This window comes from Piliocolobus tephrosceles, chromosome Y, assembly GCF_002776525.5.
Source record: "Piliocolobus tephrosceles isolate RC106 chromosome Y, ASM277652v3, whole genome shotgun sequence".
NCBI lineage: Eukaryota > Metazoa > Chordata > Mammalia > Primates > Cercopithecidae > Piliocolobus > Piliocolobus tephrosceles.
The window spans coordinates 4,886,736-4,911,420 of record NC_045456.1 but is presented as its reverse complement, the minus strand read 5'-3'; the positions used below and the strand labels follow the sequence as shown (position 1 = coordinate 4,911,420).

At 39.9% G+C, this 24,685-nt stretch overlaps 1 protein-coding gene across 1 annotated transcript in view; it reads left to right on the top strand.

The window, feature by feature from the left end:
• The window catches only part of CDKL5 (cyclin dependent kinase like 5), a 228,186-nt gene that overhangs the window by 185,365 nt on the left and 18,136 nt on the right, over nt 1–24,685 (top strand). Inside the window, exons 15-18 of the mRNA XM_023199004.1 lie at nt 1,874–1,997; nt 8,619–8,718; nt 13,915–14,034; nt 17,074–17,290. Coding sequence (XP_023054772.1) covers nt 1,874–1,997; nt 8,619–8,718; nt 13,915–14,034; nt 17,074–17,290 — 561 coding nt within the window. The remainder of the gene's footprint in view (nt 1–1,873; nt 1,998–8,618; nt 8,719–13,914; nt 14,035–17,073; nt 17,291–24,685) is intronic.

Sequence of the window (24,685 nt, the reverse complement as noted above, 5' to 3'; positions counted from 1 at the left end):
TAGGAACTCCAGCTAAATAAATGCACAGAAGTGTTATTTAGGACTAAATGTATATTTAATGATTAGGCTACACTGTTCCTTCCCTTCCAGTCCAACCTTTGGAAAAGCATAAGGCATTGATTGAATATGCCATTTAATGCATTTTTTTCTAATACCATGATTACACTTTAGAATTTTATGGGACTAAACTTTTAATTCAGATTTAATTTAATTAAAATATTATAGCATACATGTGCAAAAGCCTTTTCTTCTATCACTGAAGCATTACCTCCAAAATATACCGTAGGTGTATTATTTCTATAGATGTCTGGAGAATATGCATTAATATAAAATGCTAATGGAGATTTAAATTAATTCATCTTTGATCTCTGGAAACATGGTTTTATTTTGATTGCAAAAAAAATAAATTGGTTAATTCAGAGAAATACTTCATATGTCTACCTCATTAGTAGAGAGGTTAGTGAGAGCTTGGCAGGTAGAATGTTTTAATTTTTAAAATTTCAGATATAGAAGGAAAGTATTTAACTAGATGAAACATCTGGAGACATCTGTCATTTCAATGATACTACTAAGTCCTAGAGGAAGATTTGGTGGTATCATTGAAATAACAGATGTTTCTTTCCAGAATGCTTCCCGTTTTCATTCCTACTGGTCAAGAGTCAAGTGAAATTGTGTCATTTATCTTGATATACAGTCTATATTCCTTTTGTGGTGAAATTTCCAGTATATTTTTATTATAACCATTCTTAGAAATTGACAGAAAAAGTTAATAACTATTCCCCCAAAAGCAGAAAAGTATTTATTCACATATGTTGTATTTTACCTTTTTCTGTTCATTTAGAATTTAGAGAAAAATAATATTTTTGTAGAAATAGCTAAATTTCTGTGTAATTTAGTTTAAAAACATGAGTGATGCTACCTCCCAAGTGTCAAGGCTTAAACTGTAGTTTGTCTGTTTCAGCACACATATTAATTACTTCAAACTAAGAATAGATTTTACATTGTTGGTCTATGATAAGAAAGCTTTAACTTCAAAGAATGCCAAAACGGTGGCAGGGAATGGTGGTAGGGGCTATGAGATTCACACTTGAAAATACCCTGGCTGGGCGTGGTGGTTCACGTCTGTAATCCCAGCACTTTGGGAGGCCAAGGTGAGCAGATCGCTTGAGCTCAAGCTCAAGAGTTTGAGACCAGCCTGGGCAACATGGTGAAACCTTGTCTCTACAAAACATTAGCCAGGTGTGGTGGTGTGCACCTGTGGTCCCAGCTACCCAGGAGGCTAAGGTGGAAAGATCACCTGAGCCTGGGAGGTGGAGTTTGCAGTGAACCATGATCGTGCCACTGCACTCCAGTGTGAGTAACAGTCTCTTATTTAAAAAAAAAAAAAAAAAAAAGAGGAGAAAGAAAATACAATGTTCTTCTCTTTATCAGCTGGCAGGTCAGTTTACCATTTTCAATACATATTACCTGGTGTTAATTAACCCTTGCAAATTAGTGTCATAAGCAGTGGATGGACGGACATGGTTCCCTGGAATGCCTTCACCCTCAGAAAACACAAAAGTTATGTGAAGGGCTGATGAGGATTTTTGTATGTTTGTTTGTTGTTTTATTTGTGTTAGAGAAAATGCAGTAGGATAATGTGAAAACTGCTTTGGCCAAAAGAGTACATCAGCCGTGTGTGGTGGTTCATGTCTGTAATCTCATCACTTTGGGAGGCTCAGGCAGGAGGATTGTTTGAGCCTGGGAGGTCAAGGCTGCACTGAGCCGAGATCACGCCACTGCACCCCAGCCTGAATGACAGAGCGAGACCCTGTCTAAAAGAAAAAAAAGAAAAAAACAAAGTCCATCAGTGACTTACTTTTTCTTTATTCAGTGCCATCTCCACGTCCAGACAATTCTTTCCATGAAAATAATGTGTCAACTAGAGTTTCTTCTCTACCATCAGAGAGCAGTTCTGGAACCAACCACTCAAAAAGACAACCAGCATTCGATCCATGGTGAGCATTTTGGTTTGTTTTTACTCTTCATTTTTTAAATTGTAGATTTAAGAGTTGAAATAAATTCTGGATGAGCTTTTTAGTGTTCTTTCTCCTGCTAGGCCTTTTTTTCTCTAGGTAAATTATTGAATAAGGAAAATGTGATTTTTCATTATTGGTAACTTTTTTCCAGTTTGGCATTTATATTAAATATCATGTAAGGGAAGAAAAATCTCCTGGATTATTAAATACCTGATATGCTTTCCACTGTGTTCTTCTGACATGAATGATGATTTTTGCAGTCTCCTTTTGTTGACATTGAACCAGCTACACTTTGCTTAGCATTTGACATGCATCGTCTCAGTCAGTTCTCACAGTTGCACTGCTTCCATGCTAGAGGCAGGGACACTGAAGCTTGGAAAAGTCGAGGAACTGGCCCGGTGCTGGACAGCCAGTAACATGGAGAAGGGAGCCAGGATTCAAACTTAAATAGGCTCCGACTCCAAAGCTCATGGTTGTTACCTCTGTGCTACCTGTCTGTCATTCAGGGATTCAGGGTAAAAAGAAATAGGGGAACAGTCCTTTATGCTACCATAAAAGCATAATGGTAGTAAAAGGCACAAATGATGTGGCAACTTTTCTTATTCTTTTATCTTTTTTGTGTCATATCTAATAAATATTTAGGGAGAGAATTACAATGGTACCAAGTTTCATTGGCGAATCTGTCTGAGGAGTAAGGACTTTAAGAAAAATGATGATGTAGACTTCTCAACTACCCTGAAAGACTGCCCAGGATCTAGATGTGAAGAGTGTTGTGTGTACTTCATAGAACTTTACTCAGTTCTCTACCAAGAGCATAAAATGGGACATCACTGTAAGACACTGGATTTGGAATAAGACCAGTCTGTCAGAGAGTCCCTCTCTGGTGTTTGTTGCCAGAAGTAACAGAAGGGCCTTATGTCAGTACTCCTGACTCCATGTGATGTCACAATTTGGACCCTGTTGACAAAGTTACATCAAGGTTTCAGTGTTATTGTGCCCTATAGTGAAAATTACTTAATTATTCTTAAAACAATATAAAAAATGACTTTTTAAAAGCTATAAATACGCTTTTGCTGTATAAGCACAATTTGCATCCATTGCCTGTTTATACAATGACAGTCTTAACATTCGTGACTAAGAGTTTAGACTCTGGAAATAGGATATCTTGATTGATGGCAACTGTCTATCAATCAGGGAGCTGTGTCTATTTGTCCCTTGGTGTCCTCATGTGTAAAATAGGTCTAAGAATGGCACCTCCCTCATAGGGTTCATGTGATAATTAAATGAGACAATACATTAAAAGCACCTAGAACAAGCCTGGCTCCGTAAGCATTCATTAATGTTAGTGACTGCAATTACTATCGTTGTCATCGAACTTCAGCACCAGGTGTTTCCCCTCCACTTTGATGATAAACTTTGGTGTTCTTTCTCCATGTGATGTTTTAAGCTCCTTAGTATATAGAAAAGATATGCGAATTAACATAAGAACACAGATACAACTTCTTTACTTACCAGTGTTGACCATTTTCTGGTGTGGCTTTGACAAGTCATGACAAAATTGTCTAAATGGTGAGAATACAGAAGTACAGAAGGAATTGGTTCTCTTGGTTATTGCATAATGAAGTGATGATTTAAAAGAGTATCAATTACAGATTGCCTTAGTCCTGTGAAAATTAGGTCAGATCAAAATTAAATCCAAATTTGGGATAGACAGTGTTAGTAATGTATTGTTTCTGTCTTTTGATAATCAGTTTAAGTAGAACTTGTTTTATGCATGGATATATATATAGAAACCTGAAAAGAGTTGTTTTAAAAAGAATGAGAGGCTCAATTGGGATGTTGAACTTTAGTTGAGCCTTCATCAGGTTATCCTTATTCTAATATTGCTGTCAGGAGACTTAAGAGTTCCAGAATTGCCAGCGATGAACTGGCTCTATCCTTTTGTTTCTGTTACTCTTCCTGATAATGCTGCTATGACATATTTCCTTCCTGCATTGCATCTCACTTAGTCTGTCATTAGTTCAGCTTGACTCATCTTGATTTTTTTTCTTGAATAAGCTCTCGAATTGGTTCATCAGATTCTTCATATTTGAGAGAAATGCACATTTGGTGACTTACAAAAAACATCAAAGAGCCTTGTTATGATCATATAGTGAATTGCTATTCTTTGTTGCGAGGGGGTGGAGACAGGGTCTGGCTCTGTTGCCCAGGCTGGATTGCGGTGGCACAATCTTGGCTCACTGCAACCTCCGCTTCCTGGGCTCAAGCCATCCTCCTACCTCAGCCTCCTGAGTAGCCCAGACTGTGGGTGCACGCCACCATGCCTGGCTAATTTTTGTATCTTTTGTAAACACGGGGTCTCACTATGCTGCCCAGGCTGGACTCTTAACTTCTGAACTCAAGTGATCTGCCTGCCTCAGCCTCCCAAAGTCCTAGAATTGCAAGCATGAGCCACTGTGCCTGGCCGTGAATTGCTATTCCTAAATTATCTCTTACCTAAGGTCAGTCTGTTTTTCCTTGATAGTAGTACTTCAGATTTACTTCGGGAAGAGAATATTTGTATAGTGTACCCCTTTCTTGCAATGGAAAAGTCAAACTACTATGTTATATTTTAAAGCAATAAATAGATATTGCAGTATGAAATCCAGAGCTGTTATTCTGGCCATCTCAGTTATGTAGAACCTACTTAAGAATCAGGAGATAGCCAAAATATCTCAGAACAAGCAAAATAGAGTTAATATGGTGGGATTAATCATCTTTACTAATAGGATAGCACCCCCACCCTCATTTGGAGTCTGTTCTTCATTTATGCTCAGTTCTGACAGGCGGCACTGAGGTTGTTAGGGCAAGAAATAGTTCAAGGTAGTACTACCGGGTGCAGAGGGAAAAGGATCCAGGCAATAGCTATGGAGAGAAGCAGGTGGGAAAATCATGCATATCATAGATCTCTATGAAGTGTGTGTTTATAAAACAGGCAGCTTCACTTTACTATAAAAGACAAACTGTATAAATATATTTAGAAAGACTGCTGTCAATTGGGTTAAAAATTGATGTTTAAAGAGTAAACCAAATTACTTAGAAATCCCACTAGTTGGCCAGGCACGGTGGCTCACTCCTGTAATCCCAGCACTTTGGGAGGCCAAGGCGGGCGGATCACCTGAGATCGGGAGTTCGCGACCAGCTTGACCAACATGGAGAAACCCTGTCTCTATTAAAAATACAAAATTAGCCAGGCGTGGTGGCACATGCCTGTAATCCCAGCTACTCGGGAGCCTGAGGCAGGAGAATCGCTTATGCCATTGCACTCCAGCCTGGGCAACAAGAGTGAAACTCTGTCTGAAAAAAAAAGAAGAAGAAGAAATCTCACTAGTTAACTGAAAAATTGCTGTAACTTGCACAACTCCAACCTTCTTTTTCTCATAAAGTTATGAATATATTGGTATCTATTAGTGCTTGTCATCGTAGCTTGCAGTTACTCCTGTAGAATTATTCACTGACTCTTCTCACACATTAGCTAACCACGCTCGTCACATTGCCAGGGGAGGGGAGATGGCAGGGAAAGTGTCAGAGTAATGCTCCTCGCCGCTTCAGCTCACCTTCCATGCTGCTCTCAGAGGGATTATACTGAAGTCCCATAAGCCTGACTGTGATGCCCCCCCGCCCCATTCCCTAGCTGTCAAACCTGTCCGGTACCCCCAACAAGAGTCTGTGAGCAGCTTGAGTGAAATCAGATTCGTTCTTTTATTTTTCTCTGTTTCTTCAACACCTAACACAGGGCCTGACATGTATAAAGTACTCGCTGAATATTGGTTGAGTAATTCATTGGATTTTAATTCCTTCCTTTCTTTAGGTGAGTCTTTGGAATTGTGTCTCCTCTTGGACCCTTATGGAAATAGCTGTCATGTTAACGTTAGAGTCCCATGCCTGTGTGCCCGCTTACCCCTTGTCTCATTGCCCTCTTCCCATACTGTTTTGGTCCCAACTGCTGCTTTGGAGAAGGTGCCAGGTGACTGGATGAGTAGTCCTTCTCAAAGCTTCTGTCTCTGAGATTGATGTGAACCCCCAACTTACCCTTCTTCTGTGCTGCTCCTTTTTACCCCACTCAGCACGAAGCTGCTGTCTTCCATGTGGAATCACAGGGCCAGAATGCACAAATGAGGGAAATGACCAACCATACGCTTACCCATAGGGCTCAGTTCCAGCTGTCAGTGTATAACTCATTCTCCATTCCTTTGTACAGCACAGCTTTTCAAGTGCCTTTGTTCCAGCCAACCTCTTTCCATCTGTCTCTGAGTCACTCTGTCAGCCTTTTCTCCCTTCCCTTTCTGTGTTAATTCTTTGGGTATATATGTTTCTGCATAGCTTCTCCCTTGTTTTGTTTTTCCTCTCTGACTTCCTTCTGTCTGTCTTTGGTGATGCAAACACACGCTTCACTCCTAGTTTTCATCCACCAGTTCAAGGGTATTTTATTTCTTTTTTTTATTTTGACCTCTGGGATCTTTCTCTGCCTGTGGATCTTTGAAAGTGTCCCAATCATTCCTCTATCCCCACCTGAGCTGTGGTTTATCCAGTGCCTCTTGAAGAGCCCCTGCAGAGGGTCTTTGGCCCATCTTTCCTGTGTCCTGGGGACCCAACAATGTAACATGCAAACTGCAGACATCGAGCTTTCCTTTTATTACCCTCCCCTTCTCACTTTCATCTTATTCGCTGTTTCATCCTGGATACAGTCTCCTCTTACCATGCAAAATCCTCCTAGGACTTCCTCCTAGGACTGGTGTCTCAAGCCTTCATTTCCTCTTGTGCCAGCATTAATATTCTTACAGTAACACCCATTCACATTCTGAGATCGCAGTCATGATGAATATGTCTTCCTTAAAAATTTACTAGATTGGCAGAAAGCACTTTTACCCTCAACACACCTGTGGTATTTTGTTAGACTTTCATTCTGATTGGTAAAAACTTCTACCCATTAATCTGAATTTCCTGTTGTGCTTCTAGATTGTGTTTTTGCAGATAGTATTGTAGAAGTACATAGCTATTTCATAAACATATAATTCTTTAACCTCTAGAAGTTACAGAATGTTAAAAATAGTATTGCCAGTTCTACTAGATGCTCTCTGAGGCTCTTTTCCCAGAGTCATGCTTTTGTGATTCCAGCAAACCCCACTCTTCTGCAGTGTTCCTTACCAATGGCAAGTGACTGAATGCTGTGTCTTGGAGTTCAGCTTAGGGCAGTCTATCTTTAAGCCCCATGCAAGAGGGTTTCATCTCCTTAATTGCAAAAGAACTTGTCGCAAGAAACTTTTACCAAATTCCCAGGGTCTAGGCCCAGTCTGTCATTGGGATTAGATGTTTTTCCCAACAGTACAACACTGCATTTAAAGACTCTTTTGACTGGTCGAGGTGGCTCACACCTGTAATTCCAGCACTTTGGGAGGCTGAGGAGGTCAGGAGTTCAAGACCAGCCTGGGTAACACGGTGAAACCTTGTCTCTACTGAAAATAAAAAAATTAGCCAGGCCTGGTGGTGCATGCCTATAATTCCAGCTACTTGGGAGGCTGAGGCAGGAGAATCACTTGAACCCAGTAGGTGGAGGTTGCAGTGAGCCAAAATCGCACCATTGCACTCCAGCCTGGGCAACAGAGCAAGACACTGTCTCAGAAATAAATAAATAAAAATAAAGACTATTAACTTTTCAGCACTTACCCATTTCATCATGTCTGAAGTTTTCTGGCTTTCAAAATTGTAAATATATCATTCTGAATTTTAATATTAGTTATTTTATTCTTTTAACATCTTCCAATTTTATCAAAATACTGGTGGTGTCAGTGGTATCAAGCTTAATGTCAGTATTTTCAGTTAGAAGCTTTTTTGCCCCCCATGAGAGCCTTTTTTTTTTTTTTTTTTTTTTAAGAAACGGGGTCTTGCTATATTGCCCAGACTGGCCTAAAACTCTGACCTCGAGCGATCCTGCCCCAGCCTCCCAAAGTGCTAGGATTACAGGTGTGAGCCACTGCACCTATCCCTGCGTTTTTTTCTTAACTATTTTTATTTAGTTTTAATAAGTAGATGAAAGGTTTAATAAGTAGGATATTTCCAGTTTCTGGCAAATTTTTACTTTTATTCAAGATGTTTTTATAGCAGTATTGATCTTTATGTTCAGTATCTTGACAAGTCTCTAATAATAAACGTGTCGAGCTGGTTTTTAAAAGGTAAATAGAAAAATGAAGGTAGGTGTTGAAAATGTTTTGCTCTTTCCTTTGTAGAGTTATAGAAAAGCCATCCTTTAAGCTGTGTACTTTTAATAATCTCAAACTCTGAGGTCTTCAACAGCATGAAAATGGTCTTGCAGCAACAGTTATAGGTCATATAATGCTCAAATTGCTGTTTTGAGTGAGCCTGTGCCAGAGGATAATCACTAACCATGGTTGATTAAATTCAGTTCCTCCTGTGCTTTTTTAGAGGCTCTTTACCCAAGTGTTTGATTCTTCCTGGCTATTTGAACCTAGTGTCATGCATTTTCAGTCTTTCTTATATTTGTCACACAATGGCAAGAAAATGATTGAAAAATCAATATGATAAAAATGTCTTCTCATTTAGGAAAAGTCCTGAAAATATTAGTCATTCAGAGCAACTCAAGGAAAAAGAGAAACAAGGATTTTTCAGGTCAATGAAAAAGAAAAAGAAGAAATCTCAAACAGTAAGTAGATGGCCAATTTATATATATAATAACATGTTTCTGCATTATTCAAGGGATACTTTACAGTTTGCACTTGGCAATCAAAGTTGATTGTTTTCTTATTGAGACTTGACATTTATGCACTGTATTATGTCTCTTTCTGAAATTCTATACAACTATCCTCTCAACAGAACCTTTTCGACATTCAACAGAATCTCCAGGAATAGAAGAAATTTAATTTGGATGAGAGAGAACACTTTAAGCCTTTCTCAGTATACTTCTTATCTATGTGGGTTTATATTCATGTAAAAACTTTGAAGACACAGGATTTGTTTCTCTCTGGGCGTTTAAAGATATGCAAAAACTTAGGAAATGGGTTTTGGTTTACTTTTAAATCTTGAAGTTTGTAAATAACCATCATTCCTTATTCTCTCCTGGCTGGTTATAGAATTCCTACGTTGACAGGTGTGTTTCAGAGTTGTATAGTCACAAAGATCGTATCTGGGATTTTAGGGCTTGCGTTAGAAGGAAAATATGTTTGCCTTTTGATTGCGCCGTGGGCTGGAATGCACCTTGTCTCCTGGGAGACCTCTGCCTGAACAAAGAGCTGGCTCCATGGGACTGTTCACATCACTTCACTGAACCACCAAGCAGGGATCCTGCTGGTTTAGTGATGTGAGAACCTTAGGGAAACCCAGCCTGTAGGCCAGCAGCAGGAGTAGTTCTTCCCCTAGATGAGACTGCATCCCCTTTTTCTTTATGACAACTTCAAGGCTAAATAAGGTAGAGTTAGCTGTTTTTATTTATTTATTTATTTATTTAATTTATTTATTTTAGAGACAGGGTCTCACGCTGTTGCCCAGGCTGGAGTGCAGTGGCGTGATCTCGGCTCCCTGCAACCTCTCTACCTCCTGGGCTCAAGTGATCTCCCACCTCAGCCTCCCAAATAACTGAATGCACGCCATCACGCCCAGCTAATTTTTTGTATTTCTTGTAGAGACAGGGTTTCACCATGTTGCCCAGGCTGGTCTTGAACTCCTGAGCTCAAGCAATCGGCCCACTTAGGCCTCCCAAAGTGCTAGGTGTGAGCCACTGTGCCTGGCCTAGTTAGCCATTTTGAATGGTTTTGGTTCTAGTTTTACTTCATACATAATTTATTCTCTTTTATTTGAAGAGGGAAAAGACATAATCAAAATGGCCTATTCAGATGGATTTCATTGATTTCATCTGTAAGTTTAGTAGATTAGACCCAGTGTTTCTGAGGCCCTTTCTATTATGAAAATTATAGAATTATGACTCAATGGGAAGTAGATTAGATAGATGTTCATAGCAATTTGTATAAATAACCTGAAGTAAGCATTTTTATCTCACAGATGTTCTAGAAATGTTAGCAAATACCTTCCTAGATTATCTTTCTAGATCATTCTTTCACTTGCTTGCTTGTTAAATTTATGTATTTCCTTATAAAATAAATGTGAGTTCATTATAGAAAATTTGAGAAACAGAAAAAGATCGTTTTAAATCTTAATACCCTACCACAACTAGTATTAGGATTTTGGTATATTTCCCTCTAGCTGTTTAACCTATACATATGTTGTGGAAACTAGGTGTGGGGGTTTTTTGTTTTTTGTTTTTTGTTTTTTTTAAAGTTTTAAATTAGAGCAATCCTTTTAGTACGATTTTGTATTCTGGCTTTTAACAGTTTATCTATCTATATCTACATGCACAGAATATGTATGTTACTACAAATACTTTATTATCTTGAATCCTAATGGCTGCATAATATTTCTGAAGTATTCATTTAAAAAAACTGCCCATATTTTTAACTGAAGCTTGCTTTTAAAGTGTCAAATCAAAATGCCACTCAGTCAGATACTACTACATTTGTTACTTAGACTGGGTGAACAAATAGACCTGATTTAACCTAGGAATACTTAAAATGTTTAAAGTGTTAATAAAACTTTTATCATTGTCTGTAGAATATGTTTCTCTATCATGAACATTAAAGTTTGGCTACCTCCTGGCCACTGTTATTTTTATTTTGTGATTTTTGTTCTAAACCACAGGTCTCCTGGCATTGTGGGGTGATTAAGTGGTAGGAAGTAGGAAAGATTAAGGAATTGAAGGTGTTTTTGTATATAGATTTAGATTTTGATGTTTGCTGTAGAGCAACATTAAACCTAAAGTCCCTGGCTCACTGTGGCACAAGTGGAGTATACATGTTGACTGACTTTATTATTCAGAATTTAGTTAAGTTTTAGATATTTTAGTAGTGTAGATTAGAGTAAAAAGGAAAATAACCATTCTCTAACATCCTCTCCGCTTAAACTTTTTTATTAGGCTTTCATAAGTTTCCTTTTTGATATGTAAGGTAACTGCAAAATATCTCTGCATAGGCCATAATGCCTTAATCTTTACCAACCCAGAAGTTGTTTGTACCTCTGCATCTTTTCATTAAATGAAAAATAAAATTTAAGGGCTTTGGGATTTCCAAAGAGCACTCAGTACAGCCTTCCAAACCTCAGAGTCCTAAGCCTGACATTGGGTTAACTCTGGCTACTTTGAATGAGCATTTAAACAGTTCATTGTTTTTCACTTTCTAGAACTCAGCAAAAAGAAACTACATAGAATAAGCTTCAAAAGATTTAAGGCATTGTGGCCTTTGCATAAGATTCCAAAAGAATACAAATCTGATGCCCAGTGTACATAGAGACTCATGACATGTTAAAACTGAGGTGGATCCTAAATCTAGTTGAATTTTTTTATTCACTAGTATAGGAACTGAGCCCAAGCAAGTCATGGGCTTGCTTCGAAGCCCAAAAATCACGTAATCAATTGGGAGAACCAGAACTGGGTTCTCCTAAATACCAAGTCCAGGCTCAGTTTATACCGTGGACCTGCCTCTGTGGAGAGCCTCTAGGAGCTCTCCTCTGGCCTCTTTAGCGATGCAAGTTAAACTCTTCCTCAGGGTTCCTGTCATTGGAACAAGAAAATTTATGGGATGTTTTACTCAAATCTCTTTTTACGGATACCCTTAAAAGATTACCTAAATACCTGAATACCTTCATGTACATTCTAGTTCTCTGATAATTGAGATATCCAAATCAGGGAAAAGTGTTGCCCAAAAAAAAAAAAATTCTGTATTGTAAAGGTGCCTGCTTCGACTCAAGCAAATCTGGAAGCTGCCTTGGGAAATCTGGCTTCGGTTACATATCCAGAGTTACATAAGTCCTCAGAGCATATGGTGACTTTGCCAACTTGGTAATTGTATCCTAGTTAGTTAGTATCTCAACTTGTGATGATGCTTCCAATTAAATATTGAAATTTCTGTTTCTTCCCTTTGAAAACCAGTATTCTGAATTGTGCTAAATGTTTTCCATTGGGTAAATATTTCTAGCAGTACAGAATAAGGCCTCTTACTCAACATTAGTATCCCACCACAGTGATCAATACCTCTTCCTAGTGATGTTTTCAGGCTTAAAAGTTGACCAAATTTGAAAGGGTTTCCAGTATGTTGGGATTTTTTTTCTTCTAATAGGCAAATTACATGGTAGACTTTTTACTTGCTGAAGTCCTCTCTAGCAATTAGGAGAAGATTGAAGTTTATCAGTAGCTCTTTAACACAATTCCTTATGACAATATTTCTGATAGTAAGTAAAAATTATTTAATGTGTTACAAGCTTAATGTGAGTAGGTGTGTCTAGGTCTCTCGGCATTCCTACTAGAGGTATTGATCATGATCTCACATTATATACTTGGAAGAAGTTTGTGCTTGTCTTGAATTTGCATTACTGACATCTTCACGTTCAGGTGAGAATTGGCACAGAACCTCTATAGATGCACAGCACCGAGATTCTTTCAGTGACTGTTAATATTTAGCAATTTGAGGGCTTCCAAGGGCTAGTAGTTTCAATAAGCACTTTTTTTTTTTTTTTTTTTTTTTTGCAATTAGTTTATTTGTATCTTATATTGCAGACAGATTCCACCAACGGGGAGAATCCAAGCATCAAGAAATCCCTCTTTCCTCTTTTTAATTCAAAGAATCATTTAAAGCATAGTTCTTCTTTGAAAAAGCTTCCTGTAGTCACTCCACCCATGGTACCCGTTTTTATGTATGGTAGCCCTGAAAACTGCTCCAGTAAACTTGTTTTACTGATGACAACAGCATGTCTTATTTTCATGAGGTCATATTCTCTTTATGCTAGTTAAGTACGTGAGCCAGTTCCATAAATTCACTGGGATATAAATTCATTGCCATTCTTCTGAATCAGTTAAGAAAGTTGAAGCACAAAGTCTATTAAGCAGACAAACTAGTGAAAGGCTAGTTTGTCTTGTCTGATTAGCCAATTATGGGCAGATAACATTTATAAAAGCCTGTATTTTATGTAAGGAATTCTGTTAACATTTACAGTTAACAAATGTCTTTGCATTTGACTCACAGAGTTTGTTAACACTTGATTGGCAATTTGTCTTTTTGAAGCCAAGTTGAATTGACCAAATTGAATGAGCTAACAGGCTCCATGAAAAAACAGCTTGTATCCTTGTCTGGCTTGAGCTTTTGCTGGTCAGTTTAAAACCAGGGCTTTTGCTTGGCATTTGACATTACTCTTCTGTGTTCACCAAAGCTGGCGAATAGACCAGTTGCATTCATCTGGAATTTGTGGCACAGATTTCCAGCATTTCTCTAGTACATAATAATAGATCCAGATATATCAGACAATGATTTGGGAATATGACCTAAACCATACTTTCTCACTTTGCTATCCTTGAAAGCCTACCAGACTTCTTTGGCACTACCAAATACAGTGTTTGGATCATTTTCCCAGCAAGACAAATTTGTTTTATTGAACTGGTTCATAACCTAACTGCAATATGGAATGAGGATACGACAGCAATTCCTGGTATAGCCCAATTTAACTGCTCTCTCTTACAGCGACTAAAACTAACAGCATGGGAATGCTTTAAGGGTTGAGGTTTAACAAAGCTGCATGACATCTGCCAATTTTTCCTAATGCAGGGAAAATTATTAAGAGGGCAGAAGAATTTAGCATCACTTGCATTGTGAACATTGGGAGAGATTGGGGTTCTTTTTTTACTGGATCATTTGAGTTTTGGTTTGGTTTGCTTTTTAGTTTGGTTCTCCTATTGGGTGTGGTTGCATATCTTAATTAGGCTAATTAGTGTGCTTATTGAATGCTTGTCCATATTTTGCTCTAGGTTCCCAATTCCGACAGCCCTGATCTTCTAACGTTGCAGAAATCCATTCATTCTGCTAGCACTCCAAGCAGCAGACCAAAGGAGTGGCGCCCTGAGAAGATCTCAGATCTACAGACCCAAGTGAGTGGATCCTGCACCGTTCCTAGACTCTCCAACTCTGCAATAACTGTCCTGAGGAGCCGGGAGGGCGTGGTAGAGAAAACTTAGCCTCTCAATGTTACAGTAAGGCTGAGCACCTCCTCAAAATAGACCCTCAGTTATACCCAGATGCATCTTGTGAGCCAGGATGAATCTTGCTTCAGTGACCCGTGTTCTACTGGGAAAGATGCAAGCTTCCGTTAGCCTTCACCTAGCTGGAGGCAATTGAAGATGTAGTCCTAGCCCACAAATACAGCCCAGGAAAGAGCTGAGCTGTGTTAAAGAACCATAATTCATGGTAAAAAATGAGGCATGCTGTAACATTTCAGGCAGGATGAACAGAGATGGTGGGAAGATTAAGGTTTCATTAAAAGTAATAGCATACAAATTGAAAGACAGGTATGATAAGTTTTCTTGAAAGAATATTTCAACTCCTGAAATCCATACTATTTTTTACAGGAAACAGGCAAACAGTTGCATTAGGAACTACATATTAGACTGTATTACATAGTCACATTTATCTTCCATAATGGAGGAATAAGCAGAAACTGAATCAGTAAATTTTTCAGGTATCTGAGGTTTATTGCCTTTAAACAACTATTTTGGTTGGAAATTTTGTAATGTATCTTTTCAGTATCCCATAATGAACATTTTGTTTTTTGATGTTGAATATTTTATGAGTCCTTTATTCTTCTGCACTATAATTTTTGACAACCCTCCAGAGCTTTTGAGGCTATAGGATCACTTGTATCTGTGATTTCTTGTGTCACAGATTTCTGTGATTGAGAGAGCAGACTACTTTTTTTTTTTTTTTTTTTCCTGAGGCAGGGCCTCACTCCCATTGCCCAGGCTGGAGTGCAATGGCACAAACTCGGTTCACTGCATCCTTGACCTCCCTGTGCTCAGGCGATCCTCCCACCTCAGCCTCCCAAGTAGCTGGAACTACAGGTGTGCGCCACCACACCTGGCTAATTTTTTGTATTTTTAGTAGAGACAGGGTTTCGCCATGTTGCCCAGGCTAGTCTTGAACTCCCGGACTCAAGTGATCCACCTGCCTCTGCCTCCCAAAGTGCTGGAATTACAGGGATGAGCCACCATGACCAGCCTCTGTTTACTCTTTTTAACTGTAAGCTGTTGCACAGAACAGCTGACAGAAGTTCCCCATATTCCCATTGTATTTGCCCCAGCTATTTATATGTTCTGCTTCTAACATAATATAAGCTGGGGGTGGTGGAAGCATAGAGAACCAGATATCCAAGTTTATTGGATATGTATCCAAACTAAAGAGACAAGCCTGTGAGTGAGGGCCTGCTTCTCTATTCCCAATTTCAAAACAAAACAAAAAGAATAGAGAGCTTTAGAACTTTCTTTGTGAAACCATTTATTTTGCCAAGAAGCTCTTCTCTCTTCTCTCTTTCTTTCTGGCAAGGTCTTACTCGATCACTCAGGCTGGAGTGCAGTGGCAAGATTATGGCTCACTGCATCCTTGACCTGGACTCAAGCCATTCTCCCACCTCAGCCTCCAGAGTAACTGGAACTACAGGCACATGCCACCATACATGGCTAGTTTTTTAATTTTTTTATAGAGATGGGGTCTTGCCTTGTTGTCCAGGCTAGAAACTCTTTTCAAATAACTTTATAGCTCTTGCTGAATGCAGATTATTGTAATTGCTTGATAGTTACATGTGGTCAAGGCTGTAAAAATCACCAGGAGTCTCATCATGTTATACCAATTTAATTATTTTTAAAAAGCCACTTTTGAGCACTTAGAGTATACAGTGTACTATGCTACCTACTGTAGGGAGCGCAAAGCTTTCTTGGGAAGACTTTGGAATGATGATGGAGAGTACTTTCCCCTGAAACAATATCTACTTGAGTCAATTCTGAAGCCATTTACCTTGGGTTTCTGTGCCTAGTTCCTTCAAATCTTGTAATGTTCCTTGAGTTCATCAACATTTTATTCAAACTTCGCTGAGCCCTTAAATGCATGTCCCTTATACCATGACACTTACAGCAAAGGTACTCTGAGAATTGGCCCCAGAGGGGCCCCAAGGCTAGGGTTGTAGCCCAAGTAGCCAAGTCCAGCAGTCGTTGATTGGCTGTGAATTTCCAAGTGCTTTCCATGTCTCTTCTGAGATCAAGGAAGAGGAGATTGAGCCATCATCTTTCATCGTTCAGGAGCATGAGGCTCAGGAGTTGTCCAGTGAGGAGACCGCTCTGAGGCTCCTCCCCTCTGCCCTAAAGTCAGTCTCCCTCCTTGATGCAGCACCTGGGGGTGTCCAGCTGCACAGTAGACAGACAGGCAGGGCGGACTACTGTGAGCCCATGTTAGGAATGGAAGGCCTCCTGTGAATGAATTATTTAGATAGTTCTGTTGGGGTTTTGCATATTTCTTTGTGCTTTGCATTTTCAATGCCCAAATGTTACCCTCCCCCTCTCAAAAAAAAAAGCAAAAAAAAAGTAAAGCAAGGAAACATTTGAATTTTGTAATATCGAGAGAGGGAAATCGGGGAGATGAGAACAAAAAGGGCTATACGACTTGTAGTTGAGTACATTGCTAACTAAAACATTGCATATTTTCAGCTTCTCTTGCTGCTAGATACGGCTGTGTACTTAAGTTCTAGCTGGTGAAATATAAGTGGAAGCATTGTGTGGAGCCTTTGGGAAGTCTTCTCAAAACAGAGAAACATACATCTTTTGCTCTTTCTCCTTCCTGCTGGTTGAAGCATGAGATCCCCTGTTTAGACATAGGATGCAACCAGGTAGATGAGCCTGGGCCTTTGATTGGCTGCCATACCAGCTCTATATGTCTTATCTAGATTTCTAGGCTTTTCCATTAAAGAATAATACAATCTTGTTTGAAGAAAACCCAAAGAACAGATCTGGCTGGACCAGCTCCTCCTTGTACATGCTTGCCCTTCCTGGCCACGCCCAGTCACCTCAGGTCTAAGCCCCCTTCCCTCCCCAGACTTATGGTCGCTCTAACTTGAATCCCGTGTGCATTCTCATCCTTTCTTTCAGAGCCAGCCATTAAAATCACTGCGCAAGTTGTTACATCTCTCTTCGGCCTCGAATCACCCGGCTTCTTCAGACCCCCGCTTCCAGCCCTTAACAGCTCAACAAACCAAAAATTCCTTCTCAGAAATTCGGATTCACCCCCTGAGCCAGGCCTCTGGCGGGAGCAGCAACATCCGGCAGGAGCCCGCACCGAAGGGCAGGCCAGCCCTCCAGCTGCCAGGTCAGATGGATCCTGGTTGGCACGTGTCCTCTGTGACCAGGAGTGCCACAGAGGGCCCTTCCTACTCTGAACAGCTGGGTGCCAAGAGTGGGCCAAATGGGCACCCCTATAACAGAACAAATCGCTCACGAATGCCAAATCTGAATGATTTAAAAGAGACAGCCTTGTAATTTGTGCTGGTAGGGGGGAGGGGTGGGCAGACAAGCCAGTGGGGGAGGGGTGGGGAAGGGTGGGCTGGGCTTGGGGCATGGGCCGGGCCAAGTGGTGAGCCAGTATTTTCAGCTTTATGAAGGTGTGTGCAATATTGCATGTGTTGGGGCCGTCGAGCTCCTCGCGGCCACAAATGCTAGTCAGGGATCTTAGAGCCACAGGAGTTCCTTAGGGATCGCCACTCCCCACAGGTCTTGTGTGAGAATAGATAGAGTGTGCCATTGAGGAAGAAGAAATTCTTGGCAGTTTCTCCCCCTTACATTCCAGCTTTAGTGCAATCTCTGTTGAACTTGGGAATGCCAGGATGTGTCCTGGCACTGCAAGGGATAGGAAAATCGTGTTGACCGATGCCCTTACTACATATTTTTTTTCTGCCTAGACTAAATGTGGGGTTTATTGTAATCCAAGAGTATCCCTTTGAAGGGTTAGCAGATGAACTGTATGTCTTAAATTGTTTTCTAAACTTCCATATTTGATAGGATTTGTAACATTTATTTATAATTAATATTGTACTGTTATAATCATATCTTTTATGTTATAATGTAAAGTTATTTTGAGCTGTTTGAAACATTGTGAAGCAGTGGGACAGCTACAGTAGTTTCTATAAAAACTAAACAGTAACATTTATATATTGCATCAGGAGTATTTTATTCTATATATAAATATATATATGGTAAATATCTGTTTTATAAATATATTCATTTAAAGAAAGTATCGTTATGACACTATCTGCCATATTTTTATACATTTGTGATATGAAGTGAGTATTATACTTCTAATAAAGGGAGTTGAATTGTGGCTACACGTGACTGTAACAGTATGAACCTTGCTCAACTTTTAGGCCCCAGCAGTAGCCTCTAGACATCCTTGGTAGCAGATGAGATGCAGCATCTCTTTCCAAACCTGCAGGGGAAGAAAGTCAGATAGGCCAGTGAGAATTCAGCAGGCCTGGTTTCCGTCCTCACACACTTGGCTCCTGTTTGTGTCCAGGGACGTTACTTGCACACAGGGGAGAATAGATTGAGGCGTTACTCGTGGGTCTTTGTAGAGAGAATGTGCTCTTCCACTTAGCATTAGTGTAGAGCGTAGACCAAAGATTTGCCAGTGAACATTCCTTGTTGTGAGATCATAAGAGGTACCTGTCTGCAGATCTTGCAAACCAGCTCTATGCTCCTCAGTATTGTCCACTGTCCCGGAGACTCTTGGCTGATGGGGTGTGAGATATATGTGTGGCATTTCTATTTCTGAATGGCTTTTTTGCTCTTGCTCTCTCCAATACCATATTTAAAAGGCTCCTGGAGCAATTCCAGATAGAGAAAAAATTACTCTATCCATTTTTTTCTTCCTGGGGCTGTCCACTTATGACAAGATTTTCATGCACACCTGTTACACACATAACCCCTATCAGAACAGGACCTATTTTCCCCTCATCTGATCTCTTTCAGCTCCCAAGTTACTCCCAAGTATCATCAAACCCTTTGGCCATCAAGTGTTATCTTCCCATGCCTCTGGGTCATCCTTGAGGGACGTCACCTCAGCACCGTCATCTATCAGTAGTAGTGGATTTTTGGAAGTAGTCTCTTAGCAATAATACTTTTAAAGGTCCCTCCCACCCCTCAAAGAGATAACTTCTCAATATTTATTACTTGTCCTCAAATTCTGAGTGTCAGCCCCTGAATCAAGTCAGCTATAATCGAAATGTGCTGTTACTGTTAACCCTCCCCCAAGATTTTGAGGATCATAGCTCTGATGATTATGAAGATTATAAAGACTAAACTCCTAGTTTCCCTGAAGCTTAAATTGTGCACATATTGCATTTTTATATAAATACTATAATGTGTATTGATTATATAGATAGGTTATTTTAAGGTGCTTTTTATTTAATTTTAATAAGTGTAATAGGCACTAAAATGAAACTCGACTGGGTACTATTATTGAAACAATTTGACTCAAATCAATAGTTTTGCATGCTCTTTAGTTCTTTTTCTGTCTTACTTCTTTCACCAGTTCAGTACTGTTTGGGTAACTCTGAATTCTGGCTTTTCCCAGGCAGCTGCTTGATGATACAAGTGAGGTGGACCATCAGCAGTTTGCCTGGACACTAATGACTCTAAAAGGGTGTGTATTTAACTCTTCTTTTTCATACTAGATCTCTACCTTGTATTCCCCCCATGCAAACCAGAAACTACACTTTTTTTCTCTGGAAAGACTTCTCACTGTGCTATGCGCTTAGGAACTGCACGCTCCCGTTGCCATGCTGTGGCATTCGAGGCTTGTTGTCACCTAGGGGCTGGTTTCCCATGTTGTCATCCTTGCTAACACTGGGATCTCAGATGTTTGCAGAACATTTCTATTCATGATGGTTCTTCAGAGAAGGGCTAGAATATTTGCCTTCTACCTAGAGCAAACTAAACCTAATTGCTGAAGAGTCAATACGTACTTTTTGTACATTCCCAGATTTGAGCCAGAAAATACCTACAGATATCTACATATGTTTTCAACCAGTGTTTTCGAGGTAGCTCTTTAATCCTCTTCTCAGCTTTTGTCTGTTCTGACTTTTCATCCAGTAAGCTGTAAGTAACTACAATCTGCATTTCTAGCATGCAATTCTCTTCCTGCTCACGAAGGGGGGATGATAAAGTTTTCTCTCAGACCTAATGGACCCTCTCTTAGCTTTTAACTGTTGTTTTCCCCTCTTGATGAAGAATTATTGACATCACAAAGATTGCCATCTCTGATAGAAAGGACTTGATTTAAAGTCAGAAAAATTTGCCTTTTCTTTAGGAAGGGGAATTCATGACATCCATGTCCTATTATCGGCCCTAACTTCCTAAAGAAGAAAAAGGGTGAATGAAAGCTTATGTTACTTTTATGAAAGTATCACTGATCTCCTTTGGAAAAGAAACTCTACTTCACATTTTTCTACCTTTATTTCTCTGCTGTCCCTGTTTTTCCTCTCTAACGTTCTAAATACACTTTAACTGAACCTTGTTTGGTCTTGCTCTAAAATTTAGCCTCTCTCTAGAGCCCAAGACCAAAAGGGAGTGCTTCATGCTGAACGGCTTAAGTGAGCTGACTCTACAGCTGTGGTTCTCAACTAGGGGCAGTTCTCAACTAGGGGCAGATTTGCCCCCATGGGCACATTTGGCGATGTCTGGGGACATTTGGTTGTCACAGCTGGGGGTGATGGTGTGCTACTGGCATCAAGTGGGTAGAGGCCAGGGATGCTGCTAAACACCCTGCCATGCACAGGACAGCCCCCCAAACAAACAGTGCTCCAGCCCAAAGCACCACTGGTGCCAAGGTTGAGAAACCCTATCCTACACCATCCCAAGCCCACCAGTCTGCAGAGCTTGGCTCTGGCCTTGTTCTGTCCAGGCTACAGTACTGCAGGTGTGAATTCTTCAACATCACATTCTCTTAAGAGTCTTCGACCACTATTCCTGAATCCTTGGAATCCTATTGTTCGTTTCCATTGTCTTGGGCCTGCTAAAAGGTGCATACTTTGGAAGGAGACCAGAGTTACTTTATAGGTGTTGGAGAACTTAAATTCTAGGTTAGCATCCTTAGAAAATCTTTCATAGAGCCATGAGGCTTATATTTAGAAGCAAGCAACAGCCTGGCAGATTGGCATGATTTTTACCAACTGCTCGAAGGCATCCATGGCTTTTAGCTGTGTCTCCCGAAAGAAAATGTCTTTGTTTATTATTCAAGTCATTTAATAGCTCTTTACAAATATTAGCATATGGCAGACCAATTAGAAGCAAAAAAGTCCGTATTGGTGGTTGTGATGTGGCTGTTATAGAAGTATTTGTGCTGTATGCTTTGGTTAAATCTGTTTTAAAACATGCTTTAAGATTCACCTTACGCAGTTGTACTTTAATTCTAAGCTCAGAGCTATGCTGTCAGTCTTTAGTCACGCCGTGTATTATAAAGTATGTTGTGGTTGTAGAGTTAGCCAGTTTAGCATGTTCCTAATCTGAGAATTAGTGGACTATACTAGGAAATGCTATCCCATTGTCCCTTTCCAGCCCCTCTTAGTTAAGATCATAGTATCCTCACTTCTTAAACTAGTCTTTAGAGTAAATAAGGAAAAAAGCCATTTATTTTCTTCTAGCCATGTATTATTGAGAATGACTCATAGTGTACAACTTTTTTTCAAAGGCCAGAGGATTACTTTTCAAGTGTGTAGAAAGATCTATTTCTGTTCACCTAGGAGCTGGTGGTGACTGAACTCTTTCAGCAAGGGCAGTGGCTCAATGTGTTGCAGTGCTGGAGCTCAGCTGGGACTCAGTAAATCTGCACATTCTCTGCTGGTCAGAACATGTTTCCTGGATAGCATTGCTTTTCTATCTAGAAGTTTGTTCCCTCCTGCATGGTAGTGGGATATTGAGCTCTCTGTGGGTTCTAAGATCCACAGACTCATACTTTTGTGAACTTTGGAATGTGGTAGGGTACACTGAACCAAGTCAGAAAATAGTGAAATATTTCCTTGCCTCCTTCAGTTCATCACTAAGAAAATGTGCAGGCAGAGAAAACTTACTTACGGTTTAAGAAACCACAATTCTGGTTTTTTTGAAAGGGGACATAGAAAAGACAGTACAAAGGTTGTAAGTGTCCTGTCGCTAATTCCCAGGGCCAGAATCTCACAAGAAGGTCCTCTCAGAGACGTAAAAGCCTGGCTTACAAAAATAACCAGAAACTAAACTTGTAAGCAGTTATGATTTCTTCCTTTTGCTTCTTGACCAGCTGAGATACAGAATATCTTGAGGTCTGGTTCAGCTGATGAAAAATTCTGTCTCAGAAATGATGAGTAAGAAACCATGCAAGAAAATGAAGTCCCTCATCTATCTGCATACATGCAATGTGGGAGAAGTGGAGTGGCTAGGAAACTCTGGGCCTGCTGCCCCTTCGTTCTTTTTCTTTGTGAATTGAATGTACTATACAAATGGTAGGCTTTCGTGTGAGCCAGTTACTACATGAATCTTCATTTCCCACAGTGGTTTGTTCATTCATCAGCATTAGGCTTGGTCCTGGCTCCACTTTTCTCCTCTCTGGGCACTGACCCCACCCTTCCATGTATTTACTGTAGGCTATTAAATATGATCATGACCCGCCTTGCATTTTCATTCATCAGCTGTTTACTCCCAAATTTAAGGGAAGTTTGTCTCATTTTGCCAGAAAAAATTTGTAATAGTCGGCACGCTGGATTTGTAGGGCCAGCAAAATTGCGGCAGTGAAACTAGTTTCACTTCTAAAGCCCTTCATTTCTCACAAGGTTAAGCTCTCGAAACCCCATTTGATCCTTGGGTCCTATTTCGATCCTCCTTTGGAATCTGAAAATCGGTCTCCATGTTGTATGCAGATTAGAAGTTGCCTTGTTCGTTACTCTTCCAACACAGAGTATCAGGGAGAAAGAGGCCTTATCTGTTCCTCCATCCCCCCTGTTTTGACAGACTGCTAAGAATTCCTCAGGACTTCCTTTGGTTGGGGATTTTACTTTCCCAAAAGTCTGATCTGATTTCTTTCAGGGGTAGACAAGCTTGTCCTAGTGCTCTGCTTCAGGTCTAATCAGAAGAAACCCAGGAATAGAAAAGGTAGATGCCTTGACTTTTGTCCCTGTTGTGGGGACTAAAGTGTTTATTGCCAGAATTGTCAAAAGCTCCAGTTCAAACTCTGTAGAGTTTCACGGAAAAACAAAACAAAACAAAACAAAACAAACAAGATGCTTATCGTCCCGGAGAATGTGTAAGTTCTCCAGCACGGCTTAGGTTTTCCAAAATGGAAAGCAAAGCTTGCAGAGAACCTGTTTTCTCTAGAGACAGACACCTGATTCTGGCCCTCAGTCTGTTTCCCTCTCCTTGTTTACTCTTTGGTCACCGATCGAGTCAGGCTAGAGGGGTAATACGGTGATTAAAAGAAGTAAATTCTCACTGTAAACTTGGATTGATTAACAGAAACAATTAAACCAAACAAAATCATTGCCCCAAATTTCTATCTCCAAGAATTGCTTTGTGCCATTTTGAATTCAGGTAGTTTTTCTGTATATACTTAGCTAACTATTCAGAGCTTCTTCAATCTCTAGTAAGCTTGAAGGTGGTGTCTGGGAAGACACAGGGCAGGGTGACATTGAGACCCTGTTCATTCTTAGAAATAAAAATAGGGATAAGCCAGAATGATGTGACATCTAGTATGTGGTAGATGAAGAATCAGTGGAAATTCTTAATTGCACAGACTTTATAATCCATTATATAAAGTGTAATTCCATACTTTCTACTGTGGCAAGGGTGTGATGTGATTGTTAATCTTTTTAATTTTTGAATCCAAACTGAATTTAAAGTGTTGAATACTTAAATCCTCACAAGTGAATTATGAACCATTTGTAAAGTGTTTCTATAACTCTTTGTATCATGTGTTGGTACATCTTATCAAGTTTTTTCTGGCATGTAATTCCATTCTAAACTTATGTAAAATTTCTATTGTTGCTGTAAATATTACACAAATATCTACTCCGTGATAACCTTCATTATCAGCATGAAATGGTTAATTTTTACTGAGCACAATGTATTTTTGAATGGATCTTCCCAAATGTCTTTAATAAAATGCGGATTTTGCACTGACTGATGTGACTGCCAGGCCGTCCCAATCTTGAGCACTGTGGTCCTTGTGTTTGAACTGGGAACAGCTCCATTTTAGTTCCTTCTTGGGAAGAAAGAATGCATTCGAATTCAAATAAAGGATGATGGGCCTTTGAGGTTGTAATCAGTTTAAGAGAAATTAATGTAAAACTAGGCAAATCCTGTAACTTAATGATGTTGATCTTTGTTTTCCTATTTATAAAGCTTTTTTTCCCTTATGGCATTTTGAAAACTTTGGTTTATTTTATACTTGAGTGTTGTCACCTTTGCACGTCGCTAGACACTCACGTGGTAGAGGAGGATGGGAAGAGAGGCCAATCTTGTGCTAAGTGCTATGGAGAAAGCAAAGATGGACAGCTTAATAAGGGTTTTTTCATTCTAGAGGAGAGGTGAGCAAGCTTTTTCTGTAAAGGGCCAGATGGTAAATATTGGGGGCTCTGTGGCCCTTCGGTTCCCTGTCACCACTACTCAGCTGCCTTTGTAGTGCAGAAGCTGCATGGATGATATGTAAATCAGAAAGTTGTGGCTGTGGTCCCATAAAACGTTA